A 16,939-nucleotide genomic window follows, 5' to 3' on the forward strand; every position below is an offset into this window, starting at 1 on the left:
TGCTTTCAAAACATTGCCCCGTATTTGTTCTTTCCCTGTCGATAAACCTTCGACGCGTTATTAAATCGCCTTTCTGTAACCATTCGTCCGTTTTGACAAGAAATTCACAGCGCTATAGAATCGCGAATCGACGATATTAATCGGTGGAACGGTGCTCGGCTAACAACAATCGAAAGTTCCAAGTAATTTACATCGCGTCGCGGCTAATATTAATTCCTGCTCGTTCGATAACGTTCGCTACGAGCGTTGGGAAATTTTGAAATCGATGAAAAGCGAGCCGGGGGTGAAAATTGCGCTTGTCGAGAGGAACAAGAAATCCTCGTGACGCGGATATCGTTAATGACTCGCCAACGAGACGGTCTCGAGCGAAATCGCGTACTGTATCCGGTTGCTGGAATATAAATCAGCTGTTTCACGTCTTCCAACCGTGCCGGCTGCGATTATTAATCAACGTCATTTGAATCGCGCACTCTTAATCGTCATCGGTCATCTGTATCAATTTACACCGGATGCTAATTCGTTTCCTACTGGGCATCGTGGACGACGATTTTGTTGGTCAATGGGAAACTAGAAGTGTAATTTGTCGATGATGATCGGGGAAAAAATTGAAATTAAGTAGACTCTCGTTATAGTGCTGACTGGGAGACGATAGAGGTGGCAAATTTTTTAAATTTCAATTCATGAGAAAATGGAAATAAAATTGCCAAATATGCTATGAAAAATTTGTGAAACGAGAGTCCACTGTAAAAAGTTCAGGACAGTATGGGACACCGTTGGTCACGTCGAAAAATACCGAATGAACCATTGTCCTTGCGGTTCATTTGGAAGAAAATTTACGAGGTACTCGAAAAGGGGATCAGCAGAGGAGCTCGTGGGAATCGAGCGAAGAAAATCATAGAGGCTGAGGCTGACTGTTAACAACCGTGTCGTAAAACCTGGAAGAAGATTGCAGTGTATCGGGATACGAGACACTGAGGATCTCGAGTTCTTTATTCTCGTTCGGCAAGCGGGTGTCGTCGTTGTAAGGAAAACCGTTCTTACCAGAGTAAAATCGTGGTGGTCGTGCGGATAGTTTACGTGTCGTCGACGTCGTCCTCCTTTCTTGTTATGCATTATTAATAGCAGTGCCGTCGACACGGTCACCCGCCACGCCATGGATCGCATAAATCACTAAAAGAATCGTCGGGCTCGTTTAACGAGTCTCGTACGCTTAATTGATCGAGAATCGGGTCATGCACTTGAAACAGACGGAAATTGATCAACGCGAATAATGGAAAATTTTCAGCCAAATACCAGGAACGTTGGGGAAATTTTAATGGATCGAATGTGGCTGTTACTGCAAATTAATTATTAAAAATTATTATTTTCAGTGACCGTATATGCGAGAAAATTCCTTTGGAAGTCATTAAAATTAAATAGCTAACAGATGTTGTGTAATTAAAGTGCAATTGGGCAATGTCATCCGCTATGAAATAAGTAAAAAAGGAGATAGAATGAAATTTAAAATATTCTCGAGGGGTGAGATTGACAAATGACATCTACGTGCTTAAAATATTTAAAACACCTCATCATTTCTTCGAAATTTCTCGAAAAGTAAAAACCCCCTTGGTATAAAAATCTTGTTACTTTAATGTAAGTATAAAATAATATTCTTTTATAAAATAGATATATCACAGAAAACTATGAAGTTATAACGAGATAGGATGATCACAGTAAATAAGATAGCTCTCCGAGTGACTTAATTAAATCGGTAACAGGTGCATTATCTGTTCAACCCCTCCTCCCTTTTTACCCGAACTTCTCAAGCAGACGTTTAAATCTTACGATCATGATGCTTACCGTGACGAACAGAGACGCAGAAATTTAATAAATCGCAATCAAAGTGAACGTCTCTGGAAATTCAATTTAACAACAAAACTTGGACGAACTTTCATCCTTAACTTTATCGAACACCCTTGCTACTTCAGTGTCAAATTAGACAGAGCTAAAAGACAGGAAAGGATTCCAAGTTTTTCAATCTTTCTCATTTAACAATAATTTCTATTATAAAATTTATAGAATGGAAATAATTTTTAATAAAGGAATCAAAACTTATCATTCCACTTTTCTAATTTATTTTCCAATTTCATAGGTATCGCAATTTCAAATCCTTTCACCACTTTCAGCTCAAAGACAACTCGATCGTTTGATAAAAAGAAATTTCACGAAACAACGCTTACGATATATGCGTTGAAATTTATGTAGAAGAAATTAATTCAGACTTTTTCTCCACCATGGTCAACAAATTCTGCACTTGTTGGACCTCCACGGTCGACAGGGTCGACTGCAAGTCTGGCAGAATGGCGTCCGTCAAACTCAAAGAGGCCAATTCCCCGATATTAGAGTTATCACGATCCGAAAGTACTCTCTTCATCTTTTTTATATATTTCTTCAAACCGACCTGCATGGCAATACCAGCCTTCGAGTCACGACGGGGTAGTTTCAATCCATCCGGACCACTCTCCTTCGAACCTAACCTATTTATCCTACTCCTTTCTCTGTTTCCACTCTTCAGAATCTTTCTGTCGCTCGATGCCGACTTGCTGGAGTTGACTTTCGCAGTGTTCGCTTTGGAATCAATTGTTTTCTGCTGCGAGCTCCTCCACTCGGTAGCCATCTTGTTCCCCGAGAAATTACTCTTCGTGGTCGTAGCGGAGGCCAAGTTTTTCACGGTTCTCTTTTTAACATAGTCATCCGGAACTTCCCGAACGGCCGTTATCTTCTCTTCTTTATTCTCCATCGATTCGAGCGGATTTTTCTTCCCGAAGGAACTAGAGTACGATTTTCCGAAGCTTCCGCCGCTTTCCGGCGCCATTTTCTTCGCGTTTTCCAGCTGCTCCTTTAATCTAGGACTCGCTTTCGCAGGACTGACCGTCTTCGACCTCGGTTTTCTGTAGAGTTTCGAAGATTTTTCAGGACTCTTCAAGGACTTGCTCGAACACTGCTGATCCTCTTTCGAAAGATTCCGTTCTCCGGAAGGATGTTGGACGGTTTCTACAGGAGAATCGATGGATTCGGGTATCTTTGAAGATTCAGATTTGTCGAAGAACTTGGTTGACGAACAAGCTCCTCCCGATTCATCGTTCATCGAGTAAGAGTCCTTGAAAAATTCTTCCGTCTCGCTTCTGATCGCTTCCAACTTGACGGGTTGATTGTTTCTCAACCTGGAATCGTTCCTACCGGAAGTTCTACCGATCGAAGAGGGCTCTAAATCTTCATGTACAGACTGTTTGCTCGAAATCGGTCTTCTGATGGTTGGACTTCTTTTGGATTTCAATGTCTTATTCGTCTGTCCATATTTTTTATTGAAGGATATTCGCGGGTTTCCGGTGATCCAAGGCAGAATTTCAGGCTTGTCGGAATTAAGACGTTTCGAGGCGAGCAAAGAATCCCGAGAATGACAAGAATGATCATCTCGAAGCTTGCTCGACTCGCTTCGAACACTCTCGGAATCGATGGAACTGATGGTCGTGCAATTGATGGATTCTCTCTCGCCTCCGTCCACCGAGGAGAATGTTTCTCCCCTGTCCTCGCGTTTCCGCGTTTTCGAGCTGGCTGAATCTGTGCTCGACGCCGTTCTCGAGGATTTCGTCGCGCTTTTCTTCGCGGACGATCGCGCGGACGTGGACCTCTTCGAGGACGTGGAATCAGCGCCCGTACTGGACGGCCTCGGGTTCGACGATCTTACACTCTTTTTCACGATCGATTCTGCAAGACGCGCCAAGGCTCGTTTCATAATCGACAAAAAAACTGCTCTTTAGCACGCTCCATAGAGAGTGCTTATGTCACGATTTCTGTGTCTGTCACATTTCATTTAATCCACGCATGCGCAATCCACAATGTAGATCGCGTGCACCATAAAGCGCGATACTTTTCACCTAGATCATTGATTTCTCAAAATTTTCTCTTATTCTCGATTCGTTTTTCGAATTTTTATAGCCGAAAATTGAACTTGTTATTTTTATATAAGGGAAGAATGGTACACAATTACGATCTCTCTTCAGTTAAATGCTTTAAAATATTCCTTTGAGTTTTAAGATATTGAAATTTCGAAATTTGACTGGCATATTGTAATTACTATGGAGCGTGCCAGTAGTTCGGATTGTTTATAGCTTCGATTTCGATTAAATTTCCAGATAAATTACCTCTCATCATCGATCCGTTGGTATCGTCGTTAAACGATATCCTCGGCTTCTCATCTTGGCCAGAAGCATCGGCTACCTCGATCCGTCGCGTTTCCGTCTCTCTCTCCACGGTTTCCGGTTTCTGTGTGCCCTTAGCAAGGAAATGATCCAACGGATGCATGTACTCCGTTTCCTTCTTGCTCATCCCCTGGGTAGCATCGTAATACTCCTCGACGAAATCGAACAGACTGTGATGATAACGATCGTTCAATCGTAGAGCGATCGAAGAATCGTCGTCGTTCAGATGAATCGAGTTGAGGACCACGTCGCCCGGTGGCTGGTACTCGTCGTACTGCTTCCTCAGGGCGGCTTCTATGAGCTTGTAACGGTAAGCATCGTAATCGAACGCTGATATGTCGATGATCGGTAGCTCGGAATTGGTGGCGACGTACGAGGACGATTGCTTTAGAGGTACCTCCTTCCTTTTCGTTGCACCTTCGTCTTCCTGGAAGTCTAGCTGCGTTCTCTTCTCTCTACGTGTATCCACGTTGTCGCCGCTCGCTTGAAGGATCGGCGTCGAGATCGTTTTGCGAGCGGATTCCAGCAGGTTCACGCTCGAACTCGAAGCGGAATCGACGAACACCGATGCGGGGTAATGCGTTACAACGGGCTGACTTCGTTCCTTTTCTTGGATGCCTCGATGTGCCGGGGTGATACTCGCGCGCGGTTTCATCGAATCGTCCTGTCGTCGAGGATACTCGGTATTCAAGAAGGGTGTACGAGTGAAGTCTCGATGGAGTCGAACGTGGTTCGTAAGAAACGAAAGAATTATATAAGATTGCGAGGATTATTTGTTATTCGAGACACTATTTTATCCAACACCGTCGTTTAATATGATACAATCTCGGTGTCTGAATTCACTAGCGCAAAGTGCGGTTCATCAATTTCCAAGGGATCGAACCTGTAGACCCCATCGAACTTCAACGAGGGAGAAAAGATGAGAAAAAATGAGAGGAGACTTTCGTACTAGGAAATGTTGAAGGTGGAGGATCAAAGGTGTGGCTAGCAACACAGCCAAAGCCAAAGCGAAAACACTCTCGACGACGAATGGTGGGATCGATTGCAAGGTTAGAACAAGCTTTCCGGGCGCCACGACGTTCAGCATAACGTTGCCTTTCTTCGGAAGTGGTTGGTCGATTTCCGGTAGACGCGGCGCTCGTTCTATCGCGCCTCATGTTAGAATCTCGATCATCGAATCCAAGCTCGACCGATCGATGTTGTTACTAGCCCGCACACTGTCCTCGGAAACGTCTTCCATAATTGAACAATCGCTGATGGCCCCGATTCCGCTCATCTCTTTTTTGCCTTCGTTTGTCTTCGACCGCGGCGGAAAATATCCAAGCGAAAAGCTTTCAATCAGCCAACTACGCCGCTGTTGGAAACTAACCCAGAGTCAATGAAAATGTGATCTTCAATAGGGAATATTTGTTCAAACTTTTATAGATTTTTCCTTTCTTCAATTCGTTCGTTGCATTGCGGTAAAAGTCAGAAAAATAATAATTGCACTTTTAATTAACCCTCGGATGACGACCATGGAGAGAGCCCCGATTTTATCTTAATTTTCTTTTAATTTAATATAATTTCGAAAGCTACTTTGCAAAAATCTCTCCTTTGTGACTTCTGGTAGAAAATGTTTGTGAAAATATTGCACAGCCCTTATATAAATGGTTACAATTCATAAAGGGGTTGGAATTGTAAGATACAAATGGAAACTCTGGGAACTAGCTACCCTCTAATTAGACGCTTTTATGAAATTTCAAGTACATACGAATAACCATTAAACGTCCAATTTCTATAATAATGAACGTTTCGATCATTGAAAACATTCAAAGAATTATTTTAAGGATTGAAAATGAAAATAAATGAAGTTAATTCCAGATCAAAAATAATCGAGATAATATTTGATGCTGAAATTTCACTAAATTCTCTGGCAGTTTATTAAATAATTAAATGTTTCAGGGTAAAATAATAAGTGCACTCGTTTTGGACGAGTGTTTAATTGAAACACGATAACCGGGCTGAGCACTAGGATTTCTGTTCCCCGATAATAATTTCTCTTTCATTTTCATCGTATTACGAAGACAGAGATCGAACTTTGACGAAACAATTGATACTATTATTATAATTGAATACTAAGCGATATTCGAGATTCATTATTGGAAACGAGTTTCGCGAAATTTGATCAACGAACCGTAATTCATACGAATTGGAAATGATGTTTTGAGCAAACGCCACCTATTGCCGAGTTAATGAAAACTGGATTAAATTACTTCGTTCGCGATATAATTGTTCGAGGTTGAGCGAGCTCGTGATAGGATTTAAGCGCTCTTGAAACTTCATGAATTTCCTTAAACGCGTTAGCGACAAAAACCTACAGTAATAACGATGCTAATTTTATTGAAAAATATACCTTATCCCCGAAAAATTTTACTAAATCAACTATATCTCTGTTCTACATTCAACAATTTCAGCATATAAATAAAAAAAAACATAAAAATAAAATTATCTCCATTTATAAAATTAAACAATTACAAATTCTCTCGTAAAAATAAAAAAACATTCTAACTGTATATAAAAGATGTTTCTAAATAGTTGCGAACGTACCGGCAACGAAATTGCATTCTGAAGAAGTTCACGAAACGGCGCGGCGAGGGTAGATAGTTAAGGGTAGAATTCGTAAACTTTTCACGGCTGATTACACCGATGTTACGAAGCCATTGAAGCAATCAAGTTTAAATTCGTGATAACGTTTAAACTCTACAATTGATACGATCTTTCGAACTGAAAATGCGCTCCTGTTCCGTTGAAAAGAATCGAAAGGAATCAATTTCGCTGCAAGTACAATGTAGTATCTTATATGCACGAAGGTTCTCAAATTATTTCTATTGAAATTTTGTACCGAAGGGTTAATCCCGTTTAATAACGAATAAATAAATGAATTTCGTATTTGCAAAAACAGATTTGCTGAAATAAAAGAGTGGATCTAACGACACCACCTCCATCGAACTCGATTCCAAACAGCTGGAATAAAAGTTATTTTTTTCAAGATGAACGAAAGTGACAGAAACGTTAAAAACGCGGTGCATCAACGATAATCTTGCAATTTCATTAAAGGTGACCCAACCGAACGAACGAGCGTCGACGGTGCATAAACTGCAACGAAATAGTCCCGTAACGAGGTTAAGGATTATCCGGACCGCGTCGCCTGTTTCTCGTTTATTCATCGTTCATTTTGCGCGACTTTATGTATATATTGTATATATAGCGAGTCGGAAAAGTATTCGTATCTTCTCAATTAACGGTCGGTGGTGCAACGTACAGGGTGCGCGAGGTGTTGAAGATTTCGTTTCTCAACAGCATTAAATACCAGGAATTATCGAACGCCTATTGTTATTTATTAGCCAACCCTAATTTATTATCCAAAATTGAAAATCTTGAGAAGGGGGAGATAGTGATTTTCTGTCACTTTTGTACAGGCCAAACGGTAAGAGTTAGTGGGTCAAAATCTCAACGATAGCAGAAAACAATTTTTTTTTTATCAGTTCCGGTCTGACCGGAAATGGTCGAAAAAGAGTTGACTCTCGAAAGGGGTGAATCTCGCTTTAGTTCACTTTAGCTTGTTTTATATAAAGAATTGAAAAATGATAGAGAAATTTTGTATTCATTTGCACTTTTTCATTTAAGATTGTACATTATTTTTAAGGCATCCTGTATATACGAGTATCGCATCTTTTTTAAAAATAAAATAAAATTTCGGGGACTTTAATTACCGTTTGGAATGGCCAGCACTCCCGGTGTCTCGTTCGTCGACCCCGTTTCCTCGTTTATTCCTTTCCTCTGTGCTGTTCAACCAACCCCTTCCTTAACGCGTTTATGGCGAAATTATGCGCGGATCCATGGAAATTCTTTTGTATTTCCCCGGCGAAAAATAGAGGAGATTTTGTTTGTTAACGCATCGTAGAGTTTTGTCTCCTTCGTGGATGTTAAAATTATGATTAATGCATCTGAAGTACGTACAGTGTTTGTTTAATGAAAGAAGATTTTTTATATTTTTTTTTTCTTCCTTTATTCATATTTAGTAAAATTGAGATGAAAGAGTTAAATTGTCCAATTTTACGAATTCTCTTTATGGTGTTGAATCAAGGATTTCGAACAATCAGGCTCAGCGAAGCCTTAAACGAATTGCATTCTCTTACTGGTTCCCCTCTTTCGCTTCTCATAGCTATTCGCGAGTAATTCAAGCAATTTAAATAATTCAACTTACCGACGTTATTCAAATATCCAAAATTATATAATGGGAGGAATTAAGTTTCACTGTCACGTACCACCAGGGAAATTCTGGTTTCCCAGTGATTTCAAGAATCTTTCTTTGAAACCTCGTTTCCAATCTTGCTAGTAATTTCAGATTTAAAATTACCATTGGGAATAAACTATAACCATGTTGTTGAAAACAAATTCACTGATTAAAAATTTTCAAAATAATTTTACAGGCAGTAATATTTTACAAAATTATTGTAATTTCATTTTCTCTTCCAAGAAAATTTGATTTCCATATCAAATTCAAAAATTCATCCTTAAAAAGGATCAAGAAATTGTTTTTCTATACTGAGTTCAATATAATATTGAAGTTTCGTTGACTAACTCAAAAGCTCCCATTCGTATGAAAGTTAATTTCAGAATCTGTCAAAATTTTGTTCTACACTACCTCGAGCTTTTATTCCACCCCCATCAAGATCTTACACCATAATATTCTAATATTCTGTTCTACTTCCTTTCACGACTTCGTTCCACGATATTCCATCCACGGTCTTACAAAATTCTCTGCCGTCCTCCTATCTTTTTACGAATCTCTTAAAATTTCATGCAATTCCACTTTACGAATAAATTACAGTCCGCGGCTGCTGGAAGCATTCCCTAATTTCTTTATCGCAGTTTTTGCATTTTAATTATATACTTAATATCGAAAATGGCAAAGGAAAGATTGATACTCGTTAAGGGTAAACCAGTTGTTGTGTAGCCAGCGAAATTGTTGTACAAGTGGTGCTGGAGAGCGGACAGCAATTTCAGGTGAAACCTCCGCGGGCTAATTTAACGATGTCTCGCGCGTTAACTCGTAATTACTGTTCAAATTACAGGCGGGGTATCGCGTTGAGGATCTTATTATCAAAGTGGCAGAAGCACGCTACCATGCACTGACAACATCTATGACATACCCACCGCCTATCAGACATTTTAGAAAATCTCATTTCTTTTTCTTCGATCACTCTAAATATCCATATATCGATATTCGAAACGTGCCTCGAGGTCTACATTCGACGATGCTGACGAGAAAACGTGGTTTGGTAAAACCTGATTTCCAGCTCGATAGAAATTATTAAAGCAAATGTGTTACTTCACAAACTTCCTTTATAATAATATTCTAATGTTAAATAAATGTATTTAAAAGCCATGGTATATAAAAAAGAAAATAAAGAAAGGCATCCATCGAAGAAGATATAAAAGAAAATGTTTTTCTATCAAATAAACACCATCCTAATATACCCTCACGAAACTGTCAATCAAACCTAAACAAATTCTACCCATCCATCCAACCTTCTTCAATCTCCTCCCCTATTGAATTCATCCCTATGTTTATACCGAAATCCTGAAATCCCTTCGAATCTGGTGTTCCCGAAACCTCTTCGTGTCGCTTCGTGTAAAAAAGAAAAGAAAAAAAAAAACGAAACAAAAAATCCACGGATCTAGCAAACCCAAGAGAGACTGAAAATCCGTGTTAACTCGTTTTTCAAGAAGTCGCTCCGGGTAAAGGAGCCTCCGTTGAAGGCGAAAAGTGGTGAAAAATCGGCGTTAGCTCGCGGATAGGTTGAAAGGGGCGGCAAAAGCGTAAATGGGGTTGCGAAAGTGGCCGTGGTACACGCGAATTGTACCGATGCGATGGTTTCGCGCGTATCGCTGCGAAGTGCAACCGGGAACCACTCGATGCACAATGGCCTCGCACTCTTTCATTTCGCAGTCGACTGACCGTGTGTTGGTCGACGCTTTTGTCGGATTTTCGACGCTGCTTTCACGCGGAAAAATAGACTGTTACCGTGAGGTAGATTCGGGGTGGGATTTGTCGCAGAAAACACCCGCTTCGGCCGTTAAATAGACGTCGTTGCTATAGATTTATTTTTTTTTTTTTTGTTCCTTTAAAATATTGGCCTCCTCTTCGAAGTACACATCTCGGAATTTAACGTGTAAGAAAAATTTCCAGTTCAGATTTTGTCGGGAAATTTGATTTCGCGAGAAACTAGTAAAGGGAAACAAGGGAAATTCTGGGAATCAGGCTAGGATGGAATCTTGTTGGAAGAAAAACCGAGGCGTTCGTACACACGCTACGTAGGCAAGGGTGTTTCGTCGAAAGAAAGATTTGCAATTCCAGCGAATCAATGAGGAAACAAGATTAAGCTCGCCCCGTGAGAACTCGACTACGTTTGCTGGCGAAAGGATCAAAAGAACGACGAAACGAGCGAACCATTCCGCTGAGGGAAAGGAGCAAGGTTACGTTTGATTAAAATTACTTGCTCACCCTTCGAATAACGTTTCATTTCGCGATAGAAAGATTCATTCTGTTGCACGATCCTTACAAATTTCAAACTTTCGATCAATGGATCTTGGAACGTTCGAAAACCCTAAAATTCCAAAGCTCTCAAGTTTCAGATTTCTAGAGCTACAAACTTCTTCAGCTCTAGAGTTCCAAAGTTCCAAAGTTCCAAATTTCTAAGTATTCCAACCACGATGATTATAACCCACCTTTTCATACCGTTTGAGAATCATTTCAAATAGATAGACGCGATGGTTGGATAAATACCGATACTGAAGTTTAAAGAGAAAAATCATTGGGTAAATGAGTTATTACGTCCTTCACCGGTGAACGATGGAACAATTTATCTTCCTCGGTTAACAGATAACAAGATTTATCCTCTTTTCTTTAAAATTTCACCGCCCTTTACAAATGTCCCAGTTGCTGGAAGATTTATCCGAGAAAAAAGGTCCAACAACAAAAGGTTAAAAATACGATCAGAGAAGAGCGTCAGAAAGTAAACGGAAGAAATATCGTTGAAACGAACCGTGAGAAACAAAGGTTAGATCGAGGTGAGATAAATGCTTTTTTGCCAAGATTCAAACAGAGTTTCACGTGAAACAACGCATTTTTGTATCGAGTCCAACTTTGTCCCAAGGGTGCATACGTTTCAACGATCTGCATTTTTCAACCTAAAACTGGAACAAGATGGTGGCACAATAAAAAAAAAAAAAGAATAAACTGTCGGATTTCTAAAAATTCTGTGAAAATCAACAAAATTGTATTCTCCTCCAGCAACCGGTGTAACGGTGTTGTCAGTCTTGGTAACGTTTCAAATTCTATGAAAAAAAAGGAAATGAAAGTTCGTTAAAGAGAAAGATATTCAGGGAAAAAATGTCGAAATTGTTGGCCCATCAAATCCCTGTGATACAATGAACGATGCTTCATTTGAAATTCCAATGGGACCATTACTTTGTGACCTGTATTCCCTTCGGGACACGTTTGCAAGTAAAAAACCTTCACTATCGCGTCTGTACGAAGATTCTCCTTATCTTATTACTAAAGAACGTTCTTACCTTGTATCAGTGTGGGAATAAATTTTTCCCTTCGAATAAAATTTCATTTCTTATTCAATTTCAACACCTTACGCGTTCATTTGAAATTCAAAAAAAGAAACTTGTTTTGTCATTTATCTTCTGTTCGAAAATCTGTTATCATTAATTGGGAAACAATTTTCATGGAAATCTATATTTTAAATAAATCAATCGTACTCGTTCTGATTTTCTTTCGTTCTCCGGCAAAACATCGTATAAAACTGGCAAATTGAACGGAACGAATTAATTTTCATCGAAATTCTCCTGCAGCTTGCAGCATTTACGCTTCTCGCGTATTTTTTACGAAATATTTGAAAACGTTTTAATAAAACGAGGGATCCGCGCGAGACCGAAGAGGAGTTTTATTAATAATTCTCTCCTGTTTCTTTGACGCGAATTGATTGACGAATAAAACGTTGAAAGCGTTGATGTTCGATGTGCAATTGTTTTGATTAAATATCGTAAAAGATTAAATATTAAAAATACGAATTTTACGTTGAATACGTAATATGATCACATGCAATTCAAATTTGTATCCGATTCGATTCGATACGCTTGCGTCCAGGAAGAAGGAAGGCAATGTTAGAAACAAGAGTTTAGAAACGTGCAGTAACTTACAATCTCCAAGGGGATACGATCTGGGTAGTTGGGGATGACCTTGGTTACCATGAATGGGATGAACTTCGTGATAAGCCGCATTCGCTTCCTGATAACCGTTCTGTCTCTGTCCTCGATAGTTTTGTGCAGCATACGCTCCGGAAAAGATTCTCGTGTACCTTAGGTAGCAACCGTTCGGTATCTGCCACTGAAAATCAAATTAGGCTATCCGTGACTGTTCCATTCTTGTATAAAATTGTAAGTGACGACTGTAAAAGAATAATTTAGCAAGCTTTATTAACCCTCGGACGGGGCGGACCATGGAGAGAGCCCCGATTTAAGGATTAATGATCTAATTCATATTATTTCAATTTTCTAAATTTTACGATGTTCTTTTAAAAATTATTCTTCCAATATATAAAACTCTTTCGTTTAAGTGTAATTTTGGGTTACGATTGACCCTGGTTCTGCTGTTCAAGAGTTAATTACTAATATTTGCATACTTACCCCGAAAGTGGTGGATGGTATCGGTTGGGGTGCTCTACCGGGACACATCAGCATCCTTCTTCTGTAGTATCGTGGCTAATTGGTGAAACAAATAGAACCATGATTTTAGATTAGATTTCAATAATTACATATGGGTTAAATTATGTTTAAGAAAACCCAGAGTTTGAATACAAAATTTTGAAGTGAAATTATCGAAGAAAATAATTATTATATATTATTGGAGAGAAAATTGATATAATTTTGTTTCATCGATATATTGATTAATCACGGGAGAATAATTCTAATGTATTTTACAATAAATTAATTATTTTCACAGTCAATTAATCTATAATTTAAACCATACATCGAAAATACTTAAGGATGAAGAATCCTTCTGGCTGTCGATCTTGGTGTTAATTAGCGTCAGTCGTCGAAAGGATTAACACGATTTACCAATTCGATGATACGCCAATTATCCCGATAACGGGACAGTTATTATGCATGCAGATGATCGGAAGTTTAATTAATGGGTATTGGAATAATCGACGACTGGGTTAATTGACTCTCAATTAACGTGGGCGCCGTCGCATTAATGGGACGATCACGATGCTGTTAGGACAACTAAACTTGCGAATTCATTTGTCAAAAATATACTTACAGTGAATTATAAAAGTATTCATAATTTAATCAATTTCTAATTGCACAGAAATAATATTACTTTTAAAAAAAATATTCTAATACATTTTTTACTATTTTACATTTTTTAGTTACTTTTCAAGTAGAATCATAAATTTGTGGGAAGTTAACAATTGACAGTGTACGAATACTTTAGCGATTCACTGCAACTGTGGATTTTTGGTCGGAGGTAAAAAAAAGAGCTTTTGAAGCTAGAATGCAGCCACAACACAGACAAGAAAACGCAGAATTTGCGGGTAGACAGGATACCACGAGTTTCCTCGCTTTTACAACCGGGAACAGCTATTTCCATTACAAGAAGCTATCGCTTTCCCGGAGAGAAAACGTCGAGGAACCGCTATAAAGTTGTCTGTCAGCCTTTGTTGAAATCCCTTCTCGTAAATCGCGTGATAAACTAAGTAAATGGAGACAGCGTTTTGAAATTTTCTCTACTATTTTCGGACTATCTCAAGAACTTTCTAGTTGGAGAAAGAACGGGAAAAAATACGAATCAGATGCGAATTAATTAAACAAAATTATATGAATTTTTTTATCTCCACATATTTACTGCATTTATTCTGCATATACCTTGCATATATTTTGCACTTTTAAAACGTACCAGACTTTTTATAAGCTTCTACAATCTGTTGGTAGAATAAAATTGATATCAAATGAAAATTTGTACGGATAAAATTGTATTATTTTAAAACTGCAAAAACGACACGATATCGTGAAATAAAATTTTATTTTTCAGATAAAAAATATAGATAGGGTTTCGTGAAATTGCAAAATGATTTGAATTCTTTTCAACTTACCTCGGAATCTCGACGATGATCCGATTCTGAAAACGTACGAGACACCAGATAAGTTCGATTAATCGTTTTCTATCGCGGCCAATCGATGTTATCGAGACGAGAATTCCACCGAGCTCGACGAAAGTATCATTCTTTCCTTATCGAAACGATCGGTCGATTAGGAGTCCTTATCGGAAATTTTATAGGAGAATCATCTTTATTGAATTCATTAAATCAAAATAATTAGTCCGAGTCGATTAAAAACTGAGCCATCGTAGAGCTTTTTCTTTTTTATCGATTGATAAGGAAAGAAAATTTGATCTACGATCGAGAAAACATTGGAATTTATGGTCAATTAACGAACAATCATTCTTATTCCGAACGTCTCTAGGGTACGAAGATATTCGATGGACGTCGTGCTCGATATCATCGGCTACTTCCCTCGCATTACATAAATTTACCTCGTACGTGTATCGAGAAATGGCATTCGGCTCGATTTCCGGCTGCATCGGAAGCGATGTAGCGCACGTTGTGAATGCCAGGGAACATCAGCTGTCCGGGTTCCTGTGTTCGAATATACGCGAGTTAACTTTCGATAGCCCGAGAAGCGAATCCCCTTTGAGATTGAAATACAAACGCGACGAATTATTATTCAAAGCGAAGAGCACGGGTTCGCCCGACTTTATCGTTCGATAAGTTTCGATTGCTTCGACCGCGAACTGTTCCTTCGATAGAATTTCTGAACGATCCTTCTGATCCTTTTCTTTCATTCCTGGTCCCTATTTCATTCCCTTTCACCCTCTTTTCCTTCGCTTATTTTTAAGGCTGGATTTTTCGATACTTTAACTCGCAATCAATCACGTATCGCGTTTATCAATCGAATGAGAGAAATCTCACCAATTACCGCCCGCCAATTATCACCTGTCCAACCAATTCGCTGGTTATCGCGTTAAAACAACGATCGCTGTGTCGCTGGTGGTCGAGCAACCGCTAATTAACCCGAGTAATTATCCATTAACAAAACTAACCGTATCCCGAGATACAAATATGGAAAAGGAAAAATAAGATGTACAAGAAAGTTGATCCTGAGATTCATTCATCTTTCTTCGCCGCTACCATTGGCTGTTCGAGACACGAGGTAGGTTAATTAATGGTGGTCAGAGATAACCACGAAATTGGTAAGTTTGATCGTTAGAGGGGAAAGTTTTAATAAATCGGTCAGAGAAGAGAGAGCTAACCCTCGCGATAAGAGGTGAAATTATGAATGGAAGGAGATTGTGTTTCCGTGATGAAGTAAACCGGATGAAACCGATGAAATTTCTATGGAAACTTAGAAGAACTGAAGCTCTGATATTTTTGAATGACCGTCAATTGCGATCGGAAATCGCGAGAAATTAGAATTGAAAGTTTGCAGAAATTTGATTAAAGCGATTTTAATAAAGGCTTCTAATATTGTAGCGAATGTTGATTATTCCGCAAGTTATAACGACTCCGTAAGGAGACGAAGGAGGACGAGAGGGTAGAGGGAAGGAAAGCTAGGATTAAGCTGAAATTTGATGTCAATCTGCTCACCCTCGTTTTGTAGACGCGCTCGACGGCAACGTTGTCGGTGAACGTTGGTTCCTGCCAGAATATTAAGCGATTCCGTTCACCAGGGCTTAGCCGCACTTCAAAGGACGTCGGGCATGTCGAAACTTTTGGATTTTCCGTGTCTGTGAATTGTAATATAATCAGACGTCAGTATGGCAAACAAATTATTCTCTTCTATATAAACTCAAAATGTTACTCTACTTCGGATAATCATTTTCAATGTGTAATTTTTCGGAAATAAATCAGAAAAATATCGCTTTGATTTTTCTTTCGGTGTTTAAAGGACAGCCAAAGAAATTCAAAGTAGACGAAGACGGCTTTAGTTGCCGATTCTTCTTCTTTTAAATTACATTCTTGAAAGATGAGCTTTATTTTACATCTCTGATATTTTCTTTCCACGTTATCTCGCGACTGACCAGCTTACAGTCTTATGATTACTAATTAAACCGGAAGCTAGTACACCGGGAAATCGCGTTACGAAACTATTCGCTAAGGCGGTCTGACGCAATTAAAAGTTTCACAGATCCGATTTAACAGTTCGACGAGGTGTTCGATGTTACAGCAGATCAACTTCAGCAACGGACACCGACGAATTTATCGCGATAAATTACATCGGGACAGTTCTTTTAACACTGTTTTGTTTTCCATTAAAACTTTCCCGTTTTATATCACTGGGAAACGCCTTCGACGATATCGAGAATTTTTATTTTTTAATCCTAATTTTCTGATCTTCGAACTATTTTCATGAATCGCGTGATTGATCGGCAAGTTGCACAGTTGAGACAATTTTAATCGTGGTTAATCAGTCGAGACTGCTAAAAGGTAAAGACTTGGACAGAGCAATTAAGAATTACCACCGAGTCCTTTGCCTCTGTTTCCTGTAATTGCATATCGGCCTGTCCACCGGAAGTAAGCCGG

General features: G+C 39.0%; 1 protein-coding gene across 2 annotated transcripts in view; it reads right to left on the reverse strand.

Moving 5' to 3' along the window:
* LOC114880540 (fibrillin-1-like) overlaps positions 1 to 16,939 on the reverse strand; it is a 99,296-nt gene that overhangs the window by 30,029 nt on the left and 52,328 nt on the right. For both annotated transcript variants that reach the window (XR_003790095.2, XM_029196645.2), the window contains exons 18-22: positions 16,004 to 16,143; positions 14,893 to 14,995; positions 14,453 to 14,478; positions 12,984 to 13,058; positions 12,498 to 12,684 (exon numbers count right to left, since the gene is read on the reverse strand). Coding sequence is in view for 1 of the 2 variants with exons in the window: in XM_029196645.2 (XP_029052478.2) it covers positions 12,498 to 12,684; positions 12,984 to 13,058; positions 14,453 to 14,478; positions 14,893 to 14,995; positions 16,004 to 16,143 (531 nt within the window). In the remaining variant the exon portion in view is untranslated. The remainder of the gene's footprint in view (positions 1 to 12,497; positions 12,685 to 12,983; positions 13,059 to 14,452; positions 14,479 to 14,892; positions 14,996 to 16,003; positions 16,144 to 16,939) is intronic.

Source organism: Osmia bicornis, chromosome 11, assembly GCF_907164935.1.
Source record: "Osmia bicornis bicornis chromosome 11, iOsmBic2.1, whole genome shotgun sequence".
NCBI classification, from domain to species: Eukaryota; Metazoa; Arthropoda; class Insecta; order Hymenoptera; family Megachilidae; genus Osmia; species Osmia bicornis.